The sequence below is a fragment of the Peromyscus eremicus genome, chromosome 18, assembly GCF_949786415.1.
Source record: "Peromyscus eremicus chromosome 18, PerEre_H2_v1, whole genome shotgun sequence".
Classification (NCBI taxonomy): Eukaryota; Metazoa; Chordata; class Mammalia; order Rodentia; family Cricetidae; genus Peromyscus; species Peromyscus eremicus.
The window spans coordinates 21,261,644-21,288,848 of record NC_081434.1 but is presented as its reverse complement, the minus strand read 5'-3'; the positions used below and the strand labels follow the sequence as shown (position 1 = coordinate 21,288,848).

The window sequence follows — 27,205 nt, the reverse complement described above, 5'->3', positions numbered from 1 at the left end:
TTTTATCACCGATGTAAAGATTTTATGATCTCCTCACTAGACTTGGAGAAAGAAAACAGTTTTTATTTACTATGTCCCAACAATTTCTTCTATCGTTGTGTCTGAAACACTAATTAGTTGTGTTATCTGCTGTTTAAAGAGTTCCATTAGGAGCCAGGCCCCTACTTAGAAACCTACTTAGCAAACATTCCTTCCCCATTTTCCAGATTGGCAGAAAGGTGGAAAGTATTAGGAAACACGACCTCAGGGTTCCTCAATTGTGTTATAAAGTACAATCTTAAATCCATCCACTGCCTGCTTTCAACAGCCTCCTGACTCCAGGCTTACCCCTTCCTCTCTGTTTCCCCTCAATTTTATCATGTACAAGGTATCAACGCATCATGACAGCTGATACCGTAATTCTACAAATCTCTTACCTTACTTGTTTCTCTAGAATACCAGTTTTACCTCCATGCTTAAGGGAGTAACTGAGTATCCTGTTTGCTTATCACAATGTTTAGCTCTGGGCATTCAAATTTTTAAATGTGTATCATTAATAACAACACACCTCCCAACATGTTGGAATTAAAGCAAAAGTAAAAATACTGTGATCTTAATTTAGAAAAGTTTTTATAACACTTTGCCAAATTCAAGAGGTAACTATCCATGTAACTTAATAGCTTATTTTTATAGCTACACATACATATATACAAACATAGAAAAATATTTAAAACATAGAGTTTTATAAAGTTAGAAATAAAAGGGCTGTTGTAGTTCATATATATGGACAGACAGATTAACGACTTCTAAATAAATGCAACAGTTTTCCCTGGCCCAACACACACACACACACACACACACACACACACACACGCACGCACGCACGCACGCACACATGCACACACATGCACGCATGCACACACAGAAAGTAGGAGGTATATTTGGTCCAAATCATCAAGATAATTGATTCACCCATTGTGATAGAGAGCACCCATCATCCTACAATGAAAATTTGTTGTCCTATCTGTAATGAAAGAATTGATGTTCTTATTACATTCTTACACATTCTTTTTTTACATGACTATTTTAGGTGTATCAATACATGCATGAAACGATTACTGTTAATGGCTGCCCTGAATTCCGTGCGAGGGCCACGGCAAAGGTAAGACTTGAGCAACTTTAAAAGTATACTCGACCCCAGTGATGTAGTAATTGATTGTGCGCGTGTGTGTTTCAGGTATTCTCGTGTGTACACTGTAAGAGAATTTAGACCTCAGTGGCAGCCCAGAGTCTAGAACCAGTACTACTTACCAGGTAAAAAAATCCTAATGGAAAAATTGACCTTTTCTGCTGCTTCTGTAGCTTAAGGAAGGAGAATGATTTCATTAAACTCACTAAATGTCCATTTGGCACAAGCAAATCTGCTGCTTCACTGTATCAAGTTCTACATGGTTTCTAGTACATCCCGCGGATGCAAAAGAACCTGTGTCCGATGTAGAGCATGAAAGCTCATTTGCACAGGCGGAAAGCCCTGATGTAAGTCAGACACGAAAGGCTTCACCTGACACCCCCTGATCCAGCACTCTTCTTTGTATTCCGCTGGGCAGTGGATAATTTGCTGAACGCGGCATTGACCTAAAGGAAGGCCTGGCACCTTGATGGCAAGGGACCGCTTTTGTTCCTTAAAGGATCAAACCCAGAGATTACAGAGGTCCCATTGAAAAGGATACAGAAAGAGGATCATGACATTTTCTGGAAGGTGGATCACTGGGAAACAATGGTGGTAATCTGAAGTTGCTCCAGCAGCTCTGCAGCTCCTTTTTTTTTTTTTTTCTTTATTACAAATACAGAAATCTTTTAACAGAATACAACTTTCTTCACACAGAGCTTGTAACTTCCTAATAATACCAACAAGTGAGAACCACTGAGAATATTCAGAATTTTTCATCTGATCCCTTTGTGTTACGTCACCTGTTCTTTGATTTCTCCCCTGATATTTTCAGTTTTCATTCTGTAACTAAATACTGTGGATTATTTTTAAGTTTCTCCTTTTTTTTTTTCCTCCCTCACCCTGACAAATAGAGGGTATGATTACCATTACATCATGCTTTGCTTGTTCTGAAGTGGAACACACACAGAAAAATGATCCCTCCATGGTTTAATTAAGGGGAAAGTGAATTATGTCGTGTTTTACCATTCTCATTTCTTATTCAATGTAGAACAGCAGGATAGCAGCATAATGTTGCAATAGCACACAATATTTTTCTGGTTGTTTCTGGGCTGTCTGAATTGCATCCATGTCAGCCATTAAAACCTCTGCATGACAGCAGGGTTTGCATGAGCAAATGCATGTAGCTAAAAACCAAGCCATTATTTCCATGTCATTCACTATCTTTCATTAAATGCAGGCCGTAGCATAATGCTAAATTGATGTGATAATGTGGTGTGTGGAAAAAGAATGTACAGTAGTTGGAAATCAATATTTTCACAGTGTTGAGAGTAAATCACTTTATGCTAGGCAGCTAATCAACTGTGGTTAAGGCAAGCTAATGGAAGTGGAATACAAGGAGCAGGCAGAGAATCTTTTCTTGATTGAAATGACTATTTTATTTTTATTGGGTGGGAACTAATGGTAAGTTGATTTCGTGAACTTAAAGAAACTAATATGTTAATTTTAAAATAGAACTATGACCATATTAAATAACATTTTGTATACCTAGGTATAAAGCCCCAAGCTGTTTAGTTTGCCTGTGCCATTTATTATACTAGCTGAAATGTTAGTGTAGAATTAAAAGAGATATAATCAATGACCTATTAAGACATCGTTCTTAGTAATATGGAATAATGGTAGAACAATAATATATTTTGATCTAGTACTCAATTTTAATTTTAATTTTCTTTTAGACATTCTGAATTTAAAAAATAAAAACCTTTATATTTACTAAACCAGTGGTTCAGCAATAGCAAGATGACATGTATTTTCATGACCACACACATACAAAAGAGCTCATCAGTTTACTGAATAGTGTTTATGAACTTGTGTGTGCAGGTAACAACACAGACTGTGTGCCATAGCAAAAGCATGGTACAGACTGCCCATAAAATGCTTGTGGTCAATACGCATTCAGCACTTACATGGGCAGTATGTGTATTAAATGTATCTGGAGTCCTCAATCAGGATTTGCATGCAGCTGACAGAAGTCTGAAAGCTTTCACACTGGTTTTGTTTTTTATTTTACTTTTCTTAGTAGATAAGCCTTACAAAGATGGATATAACTAGCTGAGAGTTTACCAAAGAAAAGAGTCCTATACAGCATCTAAAAGAAGACATTCTGTGTTCTTCCTTCTACAGGAGAATGCTAGCGCGATGTCTAAGAAGTTGTTCCCTGAAGATCAGATACTTAGCCTTATTTCCCTTGTTTTATTACCAAAAGGCCATCTTTTCTTTCAGGCAACAGTTGCAGCTTTTGCAGCCAGCGAAGGTCACTCCCACCCTCGGGTAGTCGAACTGCCAAAGACCGATGAAGGCCTGGGTTTTAACGTGATGGGAGGAAAGGAACAAAATTCCCCAATTTATATCTCCCGCATCATCCCTGGAGGGGTAGCCGAAAGACACGGAGGCCTCAAAAGAGGAGACCAGCTGCTGTCAGTGAATGGAGTGGTATGTTGATAAAATACACAGAGATGTTTCCCTCTAAGTACATTTGCCCTCCCGCTCCCGTTACTGAAGCCAGTCTTGAAATCCTAGCACAGACAATAATTTCATACCCGTATCCACCCAGTTTCCTGGGGTTGGATGGGTACAAACCTATAAAGGCAGTAATTTTTATATTTTTATGTCTCATTTCATCTTGCGCATGCACGGTAAATATCAACAGATGGAAAATCATTCCAAGAAGTTATCGCCAAGAATTTCCCCCTCAGAATACTGCTATTAAATTAGTCTTCAGAAGAATATGATGTCAATGCATTTTCATCCTAAATTCCTATAAGCAGTTGGGTTTGAAGTTTTGTTTTGTTTTAGTTTGAGTGTTTGTTGGTTCATTTGTTTCGATGCTAGGTGTTGTACCACCAAGCCCATGCTAGGCAAGTACTGCACCACCAAACCACAACCCCACCCCAAGAAATAGCCTTGATAAATAAATGAGTATTTCTCCTTATCTTCCACTTGTATCAAACATAACCAATCTAAGAGCCCAAATTCCAGAAATATAAACAGGAATTTATCAAAATATACTTACCCCTTGACCTATAAACATTTACTATAAGAACTTAAGATTTAATACGTAAGCTAGATTTTAATTCTTTGTGGCTACATTGATTTACACTCAAAACAAAATATCTAACACATCATATTTGAAATGGGATATTCTATTCGTAACTATGGTTAAAAAATGTGTTTATAACTTTAATCTTGTTTGCATTTGTTTATATTTAGACAAATAAAAACTTATTTCATACACCAGAAATAGTTATTTTATATTAGCAAAAGCTATTCACTGAACTCTGCTGTTCTTTAGTGAACATCAAAACTAGCGGTCCATGAATATTTTATATCATCATTCCAACCCCCAAATTACCATTCCCTCTACTTTCTCTAGGCGATAGTGCTTTGAGATAAGTGCTTTATTGACCTTTCAATAGCTATCACTTTTCAAAGCTTGTATCCAATGATAATTGTAGAGCCCAGCTTTCTGATAGAGGATCCCAAACAGGGTCAAACATTATTATCCACAGTAAGCTATGCTTTGGGCTATTAATTTATCATTTCTCTGAGTATACTTTGCAGACCTAAAGAATGTATAGGTTTAAAAACAGGAAAAAGGGTAGCAAAAAAAAATCACTCAAATGTGTGCATAGTCATCGTAGGTGTAGAAAGCAATCATAACCATATAATGACATCAATCATCAATTTAATAGGTAAATTGACTTTGAACTATCTATCAAGGGAGCAAACAGCCTGTGCTTAACCCAGGCATTTGTAAGGAGCCGGGCTCCAAGCCTTTCACAATCTGGTGTCTATTCCTGCCGTGACCTTGGGATGAACCTGGGAAGCAGCAGGGAGTAATGCAACAATGAAATCAAACAGACCTAGTTTTACCATATTGTTACAGACTAATTGTGCCTGATCCCCAGCTTTGCTATCTAAAAGGCAAGCAGGCAGAGGAGTTGCTAATCATAAGAGCACTAGTGAAAATTAGTGAGGCCACATGTCTACCTGAAGTCGTCCTGTGATCATTTGGTCATAGGCACCTTTGAGAAGAAGTTGTGACCACTAAAGAAGGTTGAAGTGAGTGAGATTTTTAAAACTCCGGGAATATTGCTTTTATTAATGTTGTGAGGAGTAAACCTTAAGGAAAATTCTGCTGGACATAAAGCCATATGCCAATTAGCAAATATTTATCAGTAGTAAAGTTGCCATTGCCTCTCTTCGGGGAAGCTGGTGAGGTCATACTTCTCTGTCCATTTGGGTGTTCCAGCCATAAACTTGGAAGAAAGATCCACTTGAGTCAGTTAGGAATACTCCAGGGTCAAATTTTTTAGCCTGATATTCAGCCTCGGAGAACCATAAATTCTATTAAGCATGCAGTTTAACTTTTATCCTATGTTCACATTCTTACTAACCCCATGTACAGGATCCTTACACCCCATTTATGTTTCCAACAACCCTAGAGTCTGCGTTTACTTAAAAGCTGCAATTTACTAGTCGTTTCCATTTAGTAACCATATCATGTTTGTGAACAAGGCACTAATTTCAACAAAGACAATTTCCGACAAAGTTTGTTAAAGAAAACAAAACGTTTGTTGACTGCAGTAAGTCTAACAAATGCTCACCCTTCCTTGTCTTGGCTAGTGTGTTGCTTCAGACATATGCTAGATTACTACCCTCACAGTAGCCTGGTTTAATCAAGCTCCAAGAGTTGCAACTTAAAATATTGCACCTCCATACAACACATGGTAACAATTACCTATTTTAACGTGTTTAAGAGTAAAGCATATATACACATATCTATGGAATAACAATTAGTGAAATCAAAAAGGGCCATGAATTGAAAGAGAGCGAGGGAGGTATAGAGAATATTTTGGAGAGAGGAAATGAAAGGAGGAAATGATTAATCTCAAAAAAAAAAGAAAAATGTCTTGTAAGTAAATCAGAAAGAAAGCTATGTCCATTTTTTCAGGTACTCATCTCAAGATATTTTTCTATAATGAGAAACTACATGGCTCACCACCCTGTTCCTAGTCACAGAAATAGTAGCTAATGCAATTCCAGGAGCCTGGGCCTTTAGCTCTGGGTCCAAAGCTCCTTTCAGTAGAAATAATTTCACACAGGTCACGATATTTAGTGAACATAAAAATACTTTACAGTAAAATGGGGTTGGAGGCCCTGCATTTGAAAGACCAAAAGCAAACCAAAGACAAGGTTAACAAATAATCGAGTGATTGCTATGTATGCTTTGAAACAAGGTACCATTTGCAAGATTCTCAGAACATAGCATTCTAAGCTGTAAACTTTAGAGAGAAGTGATTTGAAAGGTTGAGGCAAATGTTACTTTAGTAAGCATACTGACAACAATTCCTTACTGACATAATTAAGTGTTAAATTATCCTATGGACCCAAGAATCTTAAATGATGTTTCTAATGGCACCATTTTTTTTGTTATTTTTATATCTTGGTTACATTTAGGAAGGGTATGCCATGATATCTGCCAAAATTTATCATGTATTAACATAAAGATGATAACATGATGCTAGATAATAAAGGGAGAGAGAAGGGAGATCAATAAATAGAAACAAAAAAAAGATACAGCAATTGAGCAATTGATTTTTTTTTCTTCTTGTAAGTCAAAACAGAAGGAAACTCATAACAGCTCAACTCTCACTGAAGGATTTTTTTTTTTTTATCATTTCTGGCTAGAAAAAGAAATTTCCCATGGGGTTCTTATAAATGAGACATTGAATCACCTAATATAACTTCATTGAAAATACAGAGTCCTTTTATGTGTGGCTACTTCGTGTGTCAAATGTTAGCAAAAACTAATAACTGTATTAAAATTTAACATTAATAGGAGGTCAAAATGTTGCAGTTAGAATCTATAGCTCTCTATTGTTCTCCTTTTCACCCTCTTATGTGCAAGTGTTTTCCCAAGGACTATTTCTAAAGATTGTGCATCCAACAGGGACAGTAAATATAGTTAGTGGTGGAGCCCAGATATGAGAAAATCTCAATAGATGGCACAATAGGCTTCACTGAAGAAGGCTCTTCCTGAAGTCCTGATCTTATGCCAGAGACTGTGTATATACAGGACCAGGGAGACATCGCTAAATATCAAAGCTTGAAAAATACACCCAGGGGGTAGTAACTGATTTTAAAAGCAATATAAAGTAAATTGGGTTGAGAAGTAAAAGAGAAAAATGAAACTGTGTCAATGTGTTTGTAGGAACATTAATTCAAATATCTTTGACAGACACAAAGATCTTGGTGCAGTCCTTGAATGTGGTGTGTGGTGGTCAGTCTATATATTACTGGACTCTGATCAAGTGAACTCAACCATAATTTAGTATATTCCCCTGAAGCACACATTATTAAAGGATGTAAGTCATTTGGCTAGAGAAGAGAAAGTTTAGGAGAATGATGATATCTCCAGGTGACCTCCATTGTGCCAGGTCCCAAATGACAGAACCAAGACCAATGCATGAATGTTGCAGGGAAAGCAAAGTCCAGCTTTCATAATAAAGACCTTGTATACGTGTAAAGCTATATAAACAGAAGGGGACTCACCCATAAAGAGTGCATGCCCATTGTCTGACGTTTTAATCAGAGATTAGAAGACTATCTGCATTCAGTCTTTCAAAATACAGGTAATGGATACATAGCTGTATTAGGCTCAAAGGTTCCTGCCATCTCTGTGACTCTGATTTTATAGCTTGGATGAAATTTTTGTTGATTTCACTGTACACAACAGTTCCCCAACATATACCACCTTATATTCTAAAGCTGGAAGGTTGATACAACCTACTGTCTATGGATTCTATTCTTGAGATATTGTCCTTAAATGAGAGAATTAAAAGTTTGGGACACCAGACTTCATTATGTTTAATATCTTATAGTTGTTAAGCTTGCTTACATATTATTTTCCCATTGGTTGCTCAAATCAGTCTCACAAAATGGGACAGACATTTGGCACTACACACATGTGCACACACACACACACACACACACACACACACACACACACACACACAGTAGTGACCACACACAGACCCACAATAAACACATGAAATGAATTTCAGCCTTTACTGTGGTGTTAACTGATTACCAAGTATAAAAAAAAATGATTGTTCAAAAATCAATCCCAGAAAAATCTGAATGAACTCTGCAGCCACATCAATGTTAATTTCCTGGGGGTCTTGTTATTTTATAGTTTTGTAAGATGTTAATATGGAACGAAGCTGGATAAAAGGTACAAGAGAGGCCCCTGTACAATTCTTCATCCTTTTATAAAGCTATAATTAGTTCATGATATTTTTTTTATTACAAGGAGAAGCTCCTGAACAGTCACTCCCAAATACAATAGCCTACCAGTACTACTGGGACAAGGGAAGGTGGGAAATATAACAAAGGACAGGAAGAAAAATGAAACAGAAGCAAGAGAACGTTAATCACACGCCCTGTTGAAAAGAGGCCTGGCTAGCTTTGGATATCCAGAGGTTGCCTCAGAGCCCCACTGGCAGGACAATTGCAATTACATCTGCTTCTCTGTAGTTAAACCTAAATCACGTTGTTAGTACAGTGCATGCACATCGCTAATTGCTTTTTAAGCATAACAGATGAATGAATAAAGATGTGGGAAAGGAAGAGAATAAATAGTCTTCTTGGTCCCTGGCCTTTTCCCCATTTTATAAATGCCTATGCCAAGTTAAGGGTGGGATTCACAGCTGAAATTAACTACCCAGAGAGCTGTCAGGTGGGTAGTAAAGATTAATCAAGAATTAGAGCTGCGACTGGGATTGTAGCTCTGTGGTAAAGAGCTTGCTTAGCATATACAACGCCTGAAATTTGATACCCTGCACCAACAAAGCAAAACAAGAGTTAGATTTGAGACTGTGTGAAGCTTTACCATCCCAGTAGAGAAACTTGAACTCAAATCTTATTCCTCTGTTCTTGGCATGAAGATTATAAAATAACCAAAGGGTTTTTTTAATTCCTCTGAAATAGATCACAAGATATTTCTGTGAGCTGCAAGTTCTACAATGAAACACATTCACCATGAGCAGCAATAATTTTTCTCCATTGTCTCGAGTCCAGTCCAAGAACAGGCCCAGTACATAGTCGAATGATGCTCGATAAATATTTTTGGATGCCGGGCACTGCTGTAAGAACTTTACATAATGAATGTATTATTTTCCTCATAATGATTTTTTGCGGCAAGCGCTGTTAATATCATTTCCATTTTATAAATGAGGAAACAGAGAGATCCAGTACCTTAGGCAAGCTCCTAACAACTATTGAATGGCAGAGCTGGACTTCTGACTCAGACTCCCTTTATAATTTAAAAGTAAATAAATATTACAGCCACAAATAACTTGTGCTTTCATGCACGATATAGAAAAGATCAAGACCTCTTAACCTTTATGGGCTTCTACTTTCGGGGAGGAGAAGGTGAAGTGCTTTTCTCAACTACTCACTTTTGACCTTTCAAAAGCTGAGAACCACAATAAAGGTCGTAATATTTTGAAAAACAAGTGCACTTTAATTCAAAGTCTCGGAGTAGTGAGGAGTGGGAAACAAACCCTCAGCCTGGTTGTGTCTAAAGCTGTTTCATCCCTTCCTGGCCCATCAATGCAATTTTTACTGGGTACCTCAGTGTGGCCCGAACAGCCAACCACCTCCCCTCAGCAAGGTGAGCGACCCTGGTTCACAACCACTGTGCAAACCCATTTGGGTCTTAGAAGGATCCGCAATGACTGGCAAGGGGAGTGAAGGGCTTCGACCCTCAGTTTCCCTATGGGCTCAGCATGAGGATCTCCCACTTAACTCTAGGCTTCCAGGTCTGAAATAAAGCTATTATCACATCCGGCCTCTGCCTCTGTGCCATTTGCAGGTTTCTACCCGCTCTTGGCAGCCGAGCGTGGGAGATTGCTTGGGTTAGAATTAAACAGGAGTGGCAAGCTGGAATCTCAGTTATGTATGGAACGTTTCTGTTCTCGGGATGACGTCATGTGACACTTCACTCACAGTTGTGAATGAGCCAAGAGATGAACGCTTTTGCTTTATCACAGTCACCTTCAGAATGACTGAGGCACTGTAGTTTGAGCCTCTGTGTGATGGCAACCTTGAGCAGGCTTTACACTGCCCCCTTCAGTCCGAGCCGACTCATGACAGAGATCTTTAGTTTTGAAAAAAAGAGAAGGAAATATTGCCCCATCTCAGTAGAACAGGAAACTGCAAGTCACAGGCTAGAACTGCCGTATCTCCCCCGTGACTCCAACCTACAAAACTAGTATCAGGAAACCCACCTATTACCTCTTAGGAAACCACTTGGGATTATGTTGACAAAACTCACCAAAGTAGACAGTGACAGGACATGCTTCCAGGTAGGCAGTGTTATAGGACCAGCCGCCAGATGAAGGAAGCATTCCCACCCCATGGATCACACCGACTAAATATCAACTTACCATCCAGGGGGATGTCAGTTTTCTGTTCTCAGACACCATGTACTGAGTCTTTTCTATTGCACCCTGGGTAAGTTCCTTCTTCCCTTCCCTGTTTGGCTGCTCTACTGCTTCTACTTCTATCCGATATTCAGTGATGCCCCCAAGTCTCCTCTTCTTCCTCCCTATGGCTCCAATGCAATATGAAAAGATGAAGTCATCATTTTACCTTGTCAAATGCTTTAGGTATCTGGGGTCTTGGGGTCCTTTGTCCTTCTTAGGCCTAGGATGAAGGAAGAGGGACGACGCACAAAGAACACAAGTTGATACTTTAGGGTGCAGCACTGCATTGTAATTAAACACTCTGATGTTGCATAGGAAAGGGGGGAAAAAAAACCAATTCATTGCTAGAGTATGGGAGAGTTTGAATGGAGTTACCAAGGTAAGAAAGTCCATGGTCCCAAGGTTTTTTCCATGTAACTAAAAGAAGATCAGGAGGACGAGGGACATAGTCTGTGAGATAAAATGAGGCAGAAGATTGAGATCCAACCAACAGACCCTTACCAGCTGTTCACAAAAGCCTTACTTCTGTTTTAGGCATAATATGAATCTCAACCCAGTACATCAACTCTTAAGTCCCTTGATGTGCTTAGAGTTTCTGGTATTTCCTGAAGCTGTTCATGAAGAAATAAATTCCATTAGTTTTAATCTCTGCTCAATTTTTTTCCTTAATAAAATTCCTTTTTATGCATCATTAAATCACCTGACTAGGATCTAGCATCTGATAACTGTGGTATAACTTTATTTTTTATTGTTACTGTTAATGGAAATTGGAAATTTTTATACTTAATTGATATTTTCAATCTCTTGGAAGGGATGTATTAATTTTCAGGTTCTTTAAGTTTCTTGGGAGCTTGAGAATGTCCCAGCCACAGTATATTCATTTATCTTGTGACTTTCTTTTATCATCCATTAAGCAGAAATAGCAATGCCTTTCCGGCAAGGGTAATCTGAAGGTTACATGAGAGGCAGTGTATCAGTCTATTATTATGCTGGATATATTTGCAATACCCAGTGACTGGGCCTATCTTAAAATTTTGCCCACAGAAGAACTTAACCTCTCAGCTCAGTTTAAATCCTTCACTATGTATTTGTCTCAGTTAGGGTTTTCATTGCTGTGAAGAGACACTATGACCACAGCAACTCTTATAAAGGAAAACATTTCACTGGGGTGTCTCGCTTACAGTTTCAAAGGTTCAGTCCATTATCATCATGGCGGGGAGCATGGCAGTGTGCAGGCAGACATGGTGCTGGAGCTGAGAGTGCTACATCTTGCATGTAACAGAAATTCTACTCTGACACTGGATGGCATGGTATTCTGAGCATAGGAAACCTCAAAGCCCATCCCCACAGTGACACACTTCCTTCAACAAGGTCATACTCACTCCAACAAAGCCATACCTCCTAATAGTACCACTCCCTATGAGATTATAAGGGCCAACTACATTCAAACTACTACAGCATTCTATCAAGAGACAGTAAAAAAAAAAAACCTCATCAAAGGCAGTCGTATACTAGTTTTTGGCAGGATGATGACGGGAAAGTCACTGGATATTCCAGTGCCCTTACACCTTCAGAACCAATGTAACAATATCCGTCCTATGTTGCTCTGCTGATGACAATCAAGATAAAAAAAGAGGAATGATAAAGCATTGTAATAATATGCCTTAATTATTTTCCCCAAAGACAGCACCACTGCTATGTCTTTAAATTTCTAAACAGCCTTTTCATCCAACTCCCAGATGAGTTTGTCTGTGTTTCCTCTCATGACAAATTCTTAATTTGTAAAAAGCAAACATTGTCTTCAGGTTTTGCCTGGTCCAATGTTTCAACATCCATTCTTCAACTCCAAATTCTTTAAGCGTTAATGAGCTTTAAGATTTAAGAATTCATGAACTATCAGTGTGATAAGGTTGATGGAATGTCTTCCATTAAAGGGACAATATAGCATAACAATAGCATAGGAGTCTATAGCTAAAAAGTAGGATTGGAAGAATTTACAAAAGGCACTACAAAATCCTGTTTGGGAGCCTGCATTTATCATTTAAAGGTAGAAAAAAAATTGATTCACAATGGCTTTATTTATACTTCGATGATTCTGACAAGAATTTTCTGGAAGAAAATATGGAGTTAGTGAAAGCAACAAGGAAACTGTTAAGATTCTGGAGAGACATAGTGGAGATATTTCATGGGAGAATAATGACTAGTGTGATAAGTTAAAAAAAAGATTTGAAAATTATTTTGGAGATAATGATACCAAGAGTAAGACGCACAGTTGACTGAGGGTGATAGGTGAAGAGCAAGAATTTGCCAAAGATGGGTTCCCCAAACCTGAATCTTGCCTTTTTTTTTTTGTCACAAGAAAAAATGATAGTGAAGGGGGAAAGCCAAGAGACTGGCTGCCCAGCCATATGTAGTATTTGCAGGCTAATCTACTGGAGATGGCATGGGGATGGAGTGGTAATTTAGCATTAGCTTTTGTAAGAGCAAAATGAAAAATTGATTGAGTTCCACCCAACTAACAGCAATTCAATGTAAAAATCTTTATCATTATTATATTTTTACAGTTTTGACTATGAAAGCCTTTCAGTAAATTACATGTGTCTCAATAAGGATTTCTTACCCTTCAAATAGTTTATATTTTCAAATGGATAATTATTTGTTGGAAACGCTCTTCTATACTTTGGAGAATGTTCTCCCTGACAACATGACACCCCAGCCCTCTAGACACGTCAATCAAAAAGTGTCTTCAGGGGCAGAGGAGTTGGCTCAGTATGTAAAGTAGATGCTGCACAATCAGGAGCACTCTGTGTTCAGATCCCCGTGTAAAAGCTTGGTGCAACCTTGGGAATCTATAAGCCTGACAGTGAGAAGATGGACATAGGAGAGATCTGCATCTCACCAGCCAGCCAGTCCAGTCAGTTCTATGATAAATTCTATGTGTGGTGAGACACTCTATCTCCAAAAATGTTATGGAAAGTGATGGAAGAGGACACGTAACATCTAGCTTTGGCCTTCTTAAGCACACACATGCACATGCACTACACACCCACACCTTAGCCCCCCCACACCCATAAATAAAGTGTCTTCAGACATGCCACTCCAAAAGGCAAAATTATGTCTAGTCGAGAACCGTGATCTTCAACTAAATCAGCAAACTAAGAAAAAAAAAAAAACTGATGCAAACTACATAGCAACTGAATTATTAAGCCCTAATTGCACAGAACGTTGTAGATGTAACCAACCGTCTTATTAAATAAGAAACACAGAGCCGATTCAGAGAAGAAAGCCAAGAGGTCAGAGCTAAGAGCCTCACCCTTCCTGCTCCAGCTAGCCTCTTAAGTCAAGAGAGCTCTCCAAAAAGAGGGACCTACTTCCTGTGTGTATGTCTTTATATAGTCTAGCTGTTCTGCCTTCTCATTGGTTGTAAACCCAAACACATGACTGCCTCGTCACTGCCTGTATGTACAGCCCTCCAGGTCCTCTATGGTACTAAGATTAAAGGCGTGTGTCTCCAATGCTGGCTGTATCCTTTTACACACAGAGATCTACCTAGTTCTGTCTACCAAGTGCTGAGATTAAAGGCGTGCGCCACTGCCGCCACGCTCTTGCTATGGCTCTAATAGCTCTGACCCCCGGGCAACTTTATTTATTAACATACAATTAAAATCACATTTCAGTACAAGTAAAATACCACCACAGAACGTATATTGTATGGTACATGAGAATGGGGTTTCTTTGAGATGGTGGCAAATGGGAATCCACAAATGGGAACCATTCTGGAAGATACTTCACCCAAATCTTGTCTCAGACTGGGCTCTATGGGCACAAGAACCCCGACTGACGCTAATTACCCAGGCGACCAAGGCGAAGTCACCAGCAGCTCCCTATAATTAGCTTTGTCATTGGCTTCATCTCTAGAGGAAAACACTGTTGTGAGAATATCACTTTAAAGTCCTCAATAAGACTGCCGGCACGATCTGTCAGCCACATCCTGTGCCTAATACTGGGAGAGGAACAGTTCAAAGAAAACACAGCTTGTCCCCAAAAGGAGCCTGTTGTACCTGGGAGCTCTAGAAGCTTGTAGTTACGTTTTTCATGGCTGCAGTACTCAACACTGGCGTTCCCTTCAGCTTTTTGTGATTTGAAGAAATATCGTGCCAACACATCACAAAAAAGAAATACACCGAAAGTTTGCCACTTTGCCCTTCTGCTCAGGTCTAGAAAATTCAATAAAGTCTATAACTAAACTCCACAGGGAACCTCTCGGCTCTCCAGTTTTATAATGAGTCTGAAAGGAGACTGGCATTCAGGCTATAGGGCAGGCTGCTGTTTTTCCTGAAGTTCGTCTTGTTTCTGTGTTCAGGCTCTTTTTAGTTTTTCAAAGTCCAAACCAAATGATGGTTGTTCTACCAGTCACTCTTAAGCAATGTGAAGGTGCTTTCCAATAGTGCTGCCCATGCTTTGGCAACTTAGATGCAGCTAGTCACCCAAAACTGTTGACATTTATTAGGTGACATTGACACATTACTGTATGATGTTGACTGTCAACCATACATTGTAAATGGAGGCGGAGCCTTTCTGTGTTAAATAAACACACAGACATTTAATTAATACATTATTATATTAATAACTCATAAATGTTTGGCCAGTGACTCGGGCTTATTATTAGCTAGCTCTTATATTTAAACCAACCCATATTTCTTATTTATGTTTTACCATGTAGTTTCGTGGCTTGTTACCTTATTTTTTTACATGTCTTGCTTTTTCAGTGGCTGGCTGGTGTCTGCTCAACCCACCCTTTTTCTCCCTGTGTCTCCATTTGTCTTTCCTGCACAGCCTTATTCTGCCTGGCTACAGGCCCAAACAACTGTATTGTCAACCAATGAGAGAAACACATATTCACAGCATACAGAAGGACATTACACAGCATTACATCATCTTATGGCATCAATATTTAAAATATATTTCTTTTCAGTTGTGTTGGATATAGTTTTGCACATATTTAGTATACTCCACAAAGAAGCCAAATCAATTTCATTCTTATTGGTTTCTAATTTTTTTAACATGTGTGTTGTATGTGTGTGTCATGTGTGGTATGTGTGCATATATGTATGTGTGTATATGTGCATGTGATTGCACACGTGAAGGCCAGAGAAGTACATGGATACCTTCCTGTATCATTTTTCCCCTAGTCTCTGAAAGAGTCTCTCATCGAACCCAGAGCTTAATGTTTTAGGGATAGGCCTTCTGGCCAACAAGCCCCACAGTAATTCTATGGTGTATGTCCCTGCCTCTAACACTGTGGTTACAGGTGCTCACAATCATGCCCAGCTTTTACCATGGGTGCTAGAGATCTGAGCTAAGGTCCTCCTGATGTGGGCAAGCACTCTTACCCACTGAACCATCCATCCAACTCCCTAATTCTTATATATATATATATATATATATATATATATATATATATATATATGAATTTATATACAAAATTAAAGAAGAATTTGGGGGATGATAGGAATTCCAGAGGAAGAAACATCTTGCAGCAGGGCAGAACAGCCTTGGTGAAAAGAAACCATTACAAAAGCAGATCCCAAAAGTGTGAAGTAAGCCACATGAGTGTGCCAGGAAGACTATCCCATCCCCAGGCAAAGTGCAGCAAGATGTCTGTGGTGGAGGGACACCTGTGTGCTGCAGAGAGGCAAGAATGGAGCCAGTGAACCTGACATGAAGACAGATCAAAGACAATGTAGTAAGTTTCACCGACAGTAACTCACCACTAACTCACTAGCTAACTAGTTAGCTAACTAGTTAATTAGTGTAGACAAGGTCTCTAACCAAGGATGACTGTGAACTTCTAACCTCTCTGCTTCCACCTCACAAATCCTGAAATGATAGACAGACACCATCATTCTCAGTTTTACAGGATGCTGGGGATTGAGCTAAGAGCCTCATGCATGCCAGACAAACACTCTACCAGTAAACCTAATTCCACTGATGTTTGTTTTAAATAACTTTTTATTCCTTATTCATTATTTTAAGTAAAATAAAGTAATAGGACATGCCAGCAATAACCAATGACTTTCAGCAAAAAATTTTCAATAGAACTTCTTGTTGAGATCTTCATACATTAATGCAATGGATTTTTATCATATTCACCCCTTCCTCCCAACCCCAATTCCTCCTATGTCCATACATAGCTCCCTCAAATTCATGGCCTCTTCTTCAATTATTATTGAGATAGATAGAAGATAGATAGATAGATAGATAGATAGATAGATAGATAGATAGATAGACAGATAGAATATATAATCAACTTAATCCAGTTAGTGTTGCCTATATGTACATATTTATTTTAAAAATTAGCTTGAAGGATATATATTTTACTCCACACAGATGCCACTAAGTTAAATTGTTACTGATAACAACCCTAACAACAGGTTTAGAAACAAAGTGAGCAGCCCCAAGTGTAGTAACCACACTGACCAAAATGTAAGAGAAAGAAAGGGCTTCACTGTCTTAGAGATCAACCAGGCCAGGCACTTGGGAAGCACTCTAGATACACCAGGCTATTTAATTAACCCAATCACCATAAGACACAAACTTACTCTATGTAACTCATGGAGTTTGGTGACTCATTTGTTAATCACTCTTGAATCTTAGTGTCTTTGTTGCTAGGAGATGATAATAATAGTAGCTACTTAGTCTCTATACTTTTAGTATTTACATGGCAAAATGCAACTTATGAATATACTCTAAGTACTAAGCAAAATTGTGGGTTTTTTGCTGTTATTTTCTAATGAAGGTTGAAGTCATGGTTTTAAGAACAAATAAGAGTCTTTTAAAAATAATCCCACATTTCAGTTTCAAAATCATTGACAAACATTAACTAAACCATAAAGTTTAGATATTATTTGCCCAAATGTTATTGGGTAACCCTGGCATTGTTTTAGTCACTAAATGAAATAAAAAATTAAAGTCATTTCTCTCTGATTTCACCCAAAGATACCAGGAAGAAATGGATAGCAAAATAGATCAACTGGGCAACACAGATTCGTTTATGACCAATAAGATCACAGCAGTATTGCTAACCAAAGCATGGGAAGTGAGGTTGAGCTAGGCAGACAGTTCTCCACAGAGCAGTAAATGATGAACCTCCCTGGTCAAAACATGGAGATTCCAGCATTGGAGAAAATCCTGAGTTCTTTTGTTTAGAGTCTCAAGAATTCACAATTGAGTGTACAAAATACAAGTACGGGCACACCTAGAAAGGTGCGCTACCCTGAGCTGTAGATTTTGGCCTCAGCAACACTACAAAAATTTTAAGCAAGAATAACACATAATCCAATTTGAATCTTTGAGCCATTCCTGAGATTACAGGGTTTAAAGAGTAGCCTCAAAGGAGACAGAATTGGAGGCAAGACAACAAAGCTTAGAAATAATTTAATGCTAAGAGAAGAAACATATCTCAGTATGAATCTGTCATAGAGGAAATAGTAGTATTTCTTTGTTACAACAGAATGCTATTTGGAGGTGGGGGAGAAGAAAGGATCAATATTAGTTGTTCCGTAGAAATACAAAGCTGACTCATTTCACTTTCAGAAAAATCCCTGCGTGGATTGATTTGTAACTCCCTCTGCAGTCTCACATCTGTCAAGGTTGAAAGCACTCCAGTTTTTCATCTCAGGAGCCATTAAACGAAAAGCAAAAATTAAACATTAAGTGTTTTGCAATCTCTCCTCACCATTTCTCAGTCAAACATTATCCCTAAAAATATGGATTTATAGCCAATAGACACGAGTATGAATTATTTCCCAGGCATGTTATTGACATACAGGCAGCAAAAATAAACTGCGAAGAGGATGTAGGGGGAAAAGAAAATCCTCACATTCCAGTTCACTAGTGATACCAAAGGAAGCAGATCTGGTGGAGACTGTTGAAACAGCATCACAGAGTCAGGGTATTCAAACACCCCACAGACCACACACTTCTGCACCGATGATCATTGACGGAATTCAGTTAAAATCCCTGCCTTTCACTTAAGCTGCCTAGGTAATTACAGTAGTATTTTTTTTTTTTTACTTCAAATTAGTTCATAGCACTATTTAAGCAACATTATCATTTGCTCTACCTTCTTTGGTTTATTCTAGGATGTTATAGATCTACCAGATAATTTTCTTTAACATACACAAACAGACAAACACACATACACACACACACACACACACACACACACACACACACACGTACACACACAGAGACTAAAATTAGAGAAAAATAAAGTTCTTTATTCTCTTATTTCATTCCAGTTTATTCCCTCCTCCCTCAAGAAAATACTTTCATGATGGATATTTATGCAAACTTCTTTTTGCATTGAAGTATACACACACACACACACACACACACACACACAGGCACACATGCTTACATTTTTCCTTTTTTAGTTTTTCTCTCTCTTTTTTTCTAGTGTAAAAAGTAGACAGTGTGAGAACTGACTACTGAAAGGTCAGGCTCCAGCAATAAACTTGTGATTCATTAAAGCTGTGTGAGGCCCTAGAAATTTTCCTAACCTTTACATAATCTCAGTTTCTTTATAAAACAGCACTGTTAAGACTTTTTGACGTATCTAAAGCATCAGAAAACTGCCTGATCATAAATATCCAGTGAATGATGAATGATATTATTACTAAGGTTTTTTTAATGGATAGTTTTGTGTATATTCGTTATTCTTTGATTGGCTTTCTTGATCAGAAATGTGTCTTAGAGAGCTAGTTTTATCAGTATGCACACTTTTTTTAACCCAGTGTATAATATTCTGGGACACATGGGTTCCATAATTGATGCAACCATCCTCAGTTGTTGGATGTTTACTTTATTGCTAAATTGCTTGTTTGTTTGCATTAAAAAAAACAACAGTGCTTTAAGTTGAGCGGGAAAGTTGAATTGTGGAGACTGAGTGCTACTTGGAAGGGGATTGAACAATGGATGGGGATTTATTGAAACAAAGAAATGCATAAAGAGTATCGTAGACTTAACGAATAAAACTGAAAGATTATGGAGTCTTACAAACCTATGGAAAATCAACACGATGTTCTATCTGTGAGGAAGATGAATATTAGGAAGTAGAATTCATGGCAGGTGCTATATGCTTAAGATATTTTAATGTTCATTTCTAGAAATGAGCACTACTCTTAGTGTACCATGTACATTGCTATATTCATTAAGCTTACGCTTCAAAGCCAGCATACTCTACATTAGGCAGGCAAGTGCGAGGTGAGTACTGTACGCTACACTTGATTTGAGGGGGAAAGGAGTGATATAGATAAATCCCTGCAGTCAGGGACAGTATCTGACAGGGCCGTGTTGTTATCACTTACCAATAGATTTTAAACAAAAGCACGCAAAGTCAAGATGACTCAGTTCTGAACCTGGAGGACATAAGAAATAAAGAGCGGGCTATTTCTCCCTCCCTCCACATTCCTTGGTTACCTATAGTCCTTTGTGTAGGGTTGTGGCCTCCGAGGTCTCCAAATCTCATCCATTAGCATGTCTACTGTTGTCCTTGTTCAGCTCAACTTTAGGCAGCTCAAGTCACCTTGGTAAAACTTTATGAGTGTGGCTTCTGACAGTCCTAGGAGACACAATCTCACAGCAAATGCCCTAATCCTCTGGCTCTTATAATCTTTCTGCCCCCTCCTTTCCAAAATGATCCCTGAGCCTTAGGTGTGGGATTTGTATTGTAGATGTATCCCGAAGAGCATACCAACTAGTTATCCAGTCCTGAAAATATGCATACAAGTATCATTATATAGACTAAGCAGATTGTATTTATATGTATGTAACAATTAACAAAAAAAGGGGGCATGAATTTGAATGAGAGCAAGGAAGGGTATATGGGAGGATACAGGGGGTGAAAATGGAAAGGGGAAATGATGTAATTATATTATCTCCAAAAAAAATGAAAGAAATAATTAAAACAAGAGAGGAGCAGAAAGACTGATGTGTACTGGTAAATGGATATCAGCCAAGATTGAATATGGGTTGAGGAAGGAGTTAAAGATGCCTCCAATGTGTAGTTTTGGCTACTTACATGATCAGTTAAAGTAGGAGGCATGAAAGAGAGTTGAAAGAATTTTTGAAAGTTTGAGCAAGTTAGAACATTTAGAATAACTGAAAAATTCTTAGTATAAATCAATGACAACAAACGCAAAGAATCATTTGTGGCTATGCATTTAATTGGAAAAGACATTTGCATCTAGAGCCAAGAGATATTAGACAGTAAAACTGATATATTCTCTAAATTTTTACTTCTGAAGAAGGCAGCTGCAATGTTGAGTCTCTGCAATTAAATTAAATGTTATTACATTCTACTATTTGTGCTACACAGCAGCAGAAATGTCCATCCATTATACATTTCACCAGAAATATATTTGACAACCCCAGGCACAGAGAGCTGGTGCCTAAACACACTGTATTTCTCCCTTATGTCCCATTGTCTGGGTATCCAGGATTCCAAAACAATTAGATATTAAAATGGATCTTTTGAAGAGAATGGTTGAAATATTGCAGCCATCCATTGTTCTTACAATACCCTTTAGAAAACTATTAACTCAGTGAGATTGCTAGAAGTACAACTCTATTAGACAAAAATAATAAATTCTAATTGAATGAATTGAATGAATACTAGATGTCATTGCCACATAATAGATGCTGTGGTCTGGGAGAGAACACAAAGTGGCCTATGTTCTGTTTAGGATAGCAGGATTTCATTTTGTAAAAGAAGTCCTAAAGGTTCCATCTCATTTCTAAGTTGTAGAATCTCTCACAGGACCTTACACAGCTGTACCAGTTATATTGGCAAACTACTTGCCATAAAAACCAGCAGGGAAGATTGGAAGCAGGGGCTTTTAATTTGGCCCTGTGGAAGTCAGCCAGCGTCTGGTATACCAGAACTGTTTCATAGCATTCCAAAGCTCTCACCTGTCTGGCTCATCCTTGGGATGATACAAGAAAAAAAAATGAGATAATGTCCCTTAATACTATATCTGCCTTTGTTGTCTTGGCAGAGAGGGTAAAAATGACTTGGGTGTGCTCAAAGCTACTCTTTCAACCCTTCTCTGCTGTTTGTGCATCTTGTTTGTGCCCAATGACTCTTCTTTCCTAAACAATCGCTTCCCCTCTTCTCCTCTGAAAATTCTAGTCCCATGAGGGATATTCATTATTTTTTCCATTATTGAACAAATTAGTGATCAATTATTTTAGTCTCCCTGGAATTAAAGCCTTCCCTGGATCCTTGAGTGCTAAAACCAGGACAACAGGAACCTGGGAACTGGGACAGAGGAAAGGACACTTTCTAAAGATGGCAGTTAATCGAGCCTATCTTCATAATACAACACCGACCATCTTGATGCCAATTTCTAGCCTTTCTGACTGTCACGCAGGCTCTGCTAGGTATCTGTGATCTCACTGAGGAATGACACTAAATTTTTGTCTCTAAATATTTGGGCTTTTTATCTAGCGCTATGGTAGTGTTTGGTACAGGAAGAAAGTTTTGGGGTGAATGTGGAGAGAGGTCCACGACTGCCACAACCCCTCTCCAGTGTTCATCCAGACCTGGAAGCCAAAGTGGAGAATCAGGAATGAGGACACTTGAGTCTCTATGGCGGATTTTCAGAGTTTTGTTTTTTGTTTTTTGTTTTTATTTTTGTTTTTACTTGAGCAGAGAGAGAAAAAGAGAAAGAGAAAACATAAAGTTGGGTAGGTAGGGTGATGGGGAAGACCTGGGAGGAGTTGGGGAAGGGGAAAAACATAAAAGTACATGGTATGGAAAAAAGTTAAAAACACAAGAAAGGAAGAAGACCTCTGTGGATTTGGTGTCTGAGTGGCATGCACCTGGAGCACATAAGTGTGTAGCTGGAAATTTCTCCAGTCCTGCCCAGCCCCACAGTTGGGATGAATCTCTCCCATCCACAGTCCCACAGCCATTTATAAAATAATTACATAGAGGCTTGTATTAACTACCAACAGGATGGCCTATGACTCAAGCTTCTGGCTAGCTAGCTCTTATAACTTAACCCATTTCTATTAATCCATATGTTGTCAAGTGGCCATGACTTTACTGGTCTGTTGGCATCTTGCTGCTCCTTGATCGTCAGTGGGTGGTGTCTCTCCCAACTCCGTCCTTCTTCTCTCTGTATCTCTACTTGGATTTCCTGCCTGGCAGTAAACTTTCTTGCCACAGGCCAAAACAGCTTTATTTACTAACCAATGGGAACAGTATATATTCACAGTGTACAGAAAGATATCCCACAGCATAGGTGGGTACAAAAACTCCCCATGCAACCCCATTGCAAATAGGTCCCTGGAATCTCAAGTTCTGCCATGTAACCTGCAAGGCCAGTGATAAAATAAAATAAAAAATAAATAAAAAAAAGACTCTACAACAGCACAGGATTAATCTCAGAGCAGAAAACACTTACAGCGTGTGGGGGGTGTGCATTCTCTAAGTCAAGAGACCTGGTAAATCTAGAAAAATAGGGGAAGGTGATTGACAAGTTTCCTATTTTGGAATGAGGTTGGCCAGCCATCGCTGGGAATAATCAGGTAGTGATAAGTAAAAGGAGTATCAGGTGATTGATAAGCATCTTCCAGGGCCAACCTTTGCTGGGGGTTGATTGAACAGAGAGGGCAAGAATCTACAGAAAGGATAGATCTATTTCTGGAAACCAAATTGCTGTAGTTTCAGCAATTGTCACAGAGCAACCAAAATGAAAAAGTGTTACAAAGTGGCATGATACTATCAAAACCTACCACTCAATATTAGCATATCAATTCTCTCTCTCTCTCTCTCTCTCTCTCTCTCTCTCTCTCTCTCTCTCTCTCTCTCTGTGTGTGTGTGTGTGTGTGTGTGTGTGTGTGTGTGTGTGTACAGATACCTGTATGAGGTAGAGTTCAGTCTTCAGCTCTACTACTATTGGGAATTTCCCCCTACTCCATGAATGATAGTAATAGAGTTACTATGATATGTTACTATAGGGAGGGAGTAGAGTTACTAGGAAGCGTCACCATTGGGATGCAGTAGAGTTAGTATGAAGCATCACTACTGAGGTCCAGTTACTATGAAGTATTACTACTGAGATGCCATAGAGTTACTACGAAGCATCACTACTGAGATACTGCTAAGATGAAGAAGCTGAATACATTTCCAATTTTAGTCCCCGGATCTGAAAGACAGGCTGAGATCAACTAAACGTTAGATTTCTGAATCTCTTATTTCTGGCAGGATTTTTTTTTTTTGAAGCACTTACTCAATTTAGATTTTCTGCCCCCTAGGCCTAGTGCTAATAATATATTGCATTCTCCACTTTCATGGTTCAAAACTTTTTATATTTGTAACTCCTCTCATAGGATAAAAATATGTACAGTTAGGTGTACTTTCCTTCCCATTAACCTCCATGCTCTTTTCTAGTGTTCAATTATTTGATTTTTTTCCTCTCAAGGTCTCTCACATTGTGCATGCTCCTATCAAAAGAATCTCCTACACAGTAGTCTTGTCCTTAGCTAAGCATGATACCAGAGAGGAACTGAAAGAAACAGGTTTTTTTTTTTCAATAATTAATTATCACTTGTAATTAGCACATCACTATATGTATGGAAATGATGCAGCTAATTTACATGAGGGTAAGTAAGGCTGTGGATTCATCTTAGTGGTTTCAAGCACATTTCTAACAAGTCCCACACTCTATTAATTTACGCAGTAAACCTTTGTTTCCCAGAAAATATAAAGCAAACTTTTACCCATTCAAAACTACAATTACATTTTTTTTCCTGATCTTCTTTTTTTTTTTTTTTAAGTATTTGAAGCTATACAGGAAGACCAACAAATAAATAACAATAAAGCAAGGAGCTAATATTTGTTGGAACCTTGCAAAAGAAGACATTCTTCCAATGTTTGTAATGATTTTGCATAGTTCTATACTCAGTTTGCAAATAAGAAAATTGAGGCCCAGAGATATGAAGTAGATCCTCTAGGTTCACAGACCTGGTAAGTGAAAAAGCTCAAATTCAGTCCCAAGGAGTACTGGTTCCTTAGTTTAGTAGAATATAGACAGGAGACAGACAAAACATACAGACAGAGAGACAGACACATAGATAGATACATAGATACATAGATGCATAGATAGGTAGATAGATACATCAATAATTGGATGTATGGATAATAGATTGCTAAAGAAATAAATAGTAAATTAAGGAAAGAGGTATATGGTGGATGAATGGATAGATAGACTTATTGACCAAATACTTATTGGGTCCATAGTCGAAGCTGGTACTGAGATTGCTAAACAAGGCTCATCTCTCCTTGGAGAATCGAGTAGCAGAGTATGATTGTGAACTGACAAATTATAGTACGCAGAGATGGATATTAGCATGTAGGCAGGAACAAAAGTACTCTGAGAGAACATTAGCATATTGTTTCCAAGGGATAAATGTGACACTTTTCATACACTTGCCACTTTTCTTAAGCAGAAGATAATGCATTTAGAACAGGGAAATTAGCATATTTGAGAAAAGGGAAGGATCAAAGAACCATAGAGTTCTTTTCTGAACACCGCCTTTAAATGTTCAAAGATATTCCTGTCCTAATTAAATACCAACTCAGCAGAGCTCTACACCAAGCTCAAGATGATTAGATTTCTCACATCTGGCCACACTAAAATAACAACATTAAAAAACCCTTAAGCATAAGCTTAGAACATGGCATCCAAACATAAGCTGTCCATTGGTGATTGGCTAGCCAGATCCAAGAGTTGCACATGGTCATGAATACTTAGGTCAAAGTGCAATGGCTCTTGACGGAACACATGGTGGAATCTCCAAGTCACCTCTCTTCACAAAGTTCCTCAGCTATGGTTTAGAAACCACTGGTCTAAAAATTTCCTAAAAAAAAGAAAGAAACACTTCCATATTTACTTTTTATTATTTTGTTTTAGAATGTCAGTTCACCAGGAAGCGCTTAGATTCTCAAAAGAGCTAAATGTCAGCTTGTGACTGTGCTTTTCCAACTACCAGAACTAGGACAAATTTCTTAGCTTTTCCAAGACCTGTCTCATATACTTATTGTAAGATGTGCATCCAATACACATTTAAAAAAAAGAAAAAAATGAGCCTTTCACTAAGTAGGTGTATTAAAATATACATATATACATATATACATGCATGCATATACTCATATGCATAAATGCAAGTTCAAATTTAACAAGATTAAAGCAACATAGATACATAAAAACCATCATAAGACTAAAGTGATCCATTCTCATTGCAACAATACAGTTTTATACTCTCAAGAATTTAGTCTTCCATCATTATGTAGAAATTGTTCAAAGGTTTGGATTATGATGACGCTTGTAAATATCTTATCCTATGTTTGCCTTTGCTCTAAGGATTAAACAGTCATGTTTGGTAAATGCAGGTAAACCTTCTGCTACTCTGACATATTCAAGGGCTTTCCTGATACCATTAAGTGTGCAGCTTAACCTTTGAAAGACAGCAGGCCGGATGCTACTTAGAATATTTAACATTTTATCAACTTCAATATATTTCTGTAAAAAGAATAAAAAGTAAAATATAATCACAATCATCTTTGAGGGAAAAGAATTGGTTTCTGTGTGACTACATAGGGCCTTTTCAAACCTGAGAACCATAACTCAAAACAGAGACCCCTTCAGGTAATTCCCACTGCTCTCTTACCAGTCAGCTCACAGTTAGCTAGGAGTTGACCGATCCTTCATCTGCAGTTAGTTCCCATCTTTTCACCTCAGAGAAAAACAGACCAGCCATGTGCTTCATTTCTGGAGCAGTTAGAATAGTAGGATGGGGTTGTTTTAAAATCGCTCATCAGTAATAAATCCTGGAACAAATAGCTTTATGCAGTGAGCTGGGTCCCATCTGATTTGGTCCCTATTTCCTTATTATGAAAAAACAAGGAGGTACACGAGAATAAGGACCCTTTCAGAGATAACATGTTAAGCTACTTAATATACTAAGGTATTATAATCTCATACCTTTTGTATCTTTTCCTTCTTGATAAAATCATCTAGCCCCCAATCCAAATGACAGATGTCACTTGGAAACCTGAGCATGCCAGGAACAACCCATGAGGCATACTATCTCTTGGTTACTCAATAGTGATTCTCGAAGGTATTCAACAACAAACTCCAACAAGTTAAGACCCAAATGTTCTTTATGAGAAAAGCCTGGCTGGACAGAGGAAAGGGGAGGGAGAAGTGATGTAATTATATTTTAGTTTCAAAGAAGAAAAGCCAGAGAAAAGTGTTGGGCATGGGCACTTCACAGTTGATAGTGCATAGTTGATACTTATCATGTATAGTACTCTTTCCCAGGGCAAGGGTGTCCTCTCTCTGCTGTCTAGGCAAGGTCAAATGTAACTGTGTTGAAAAGGGAGGCACATACAGTGAGCAAGTTCATGTAGGTAGCACAATCCAAATTCTTTTTA

The 27,205-nt window shown here is 38.3% G+C and overlaps 1 protein-coding gene across 4 annotated transcripts in view; it reads left to right on the top strand.

The window, feature by feature from the left end:
* Lin7a (lin-7 homolog A, crumbs cell polarity complex component) overlaps window positions 1-27,205 on the top strand; it is a 135,351-nt gene that overhangs the window by 95,233 nt on the left and 12,913 nt on the right. For 3 of the 4 annotated variants that reach the window (XM_059245212.1, XM_059245213.1, XM_059245214.1), the window contains 2 exons: window positions 1,070-1,141; window positions 3,431-3,640. In XM_059245212.1, the coding sequence (XP_059101195.1) occupies window positions 1,070-1,141; window positions 3,431-3,640 (282 nt within the window). Of the gene's footprint in view, window positions 1-1,069; window positions 1,142-1,216; window positions 1,294-3,430; window positions 3,641-27,205 lie in introns of all 4 variants that reach the window. The other variant, XM_059245215.1, reaches the window with a different exon arrangement.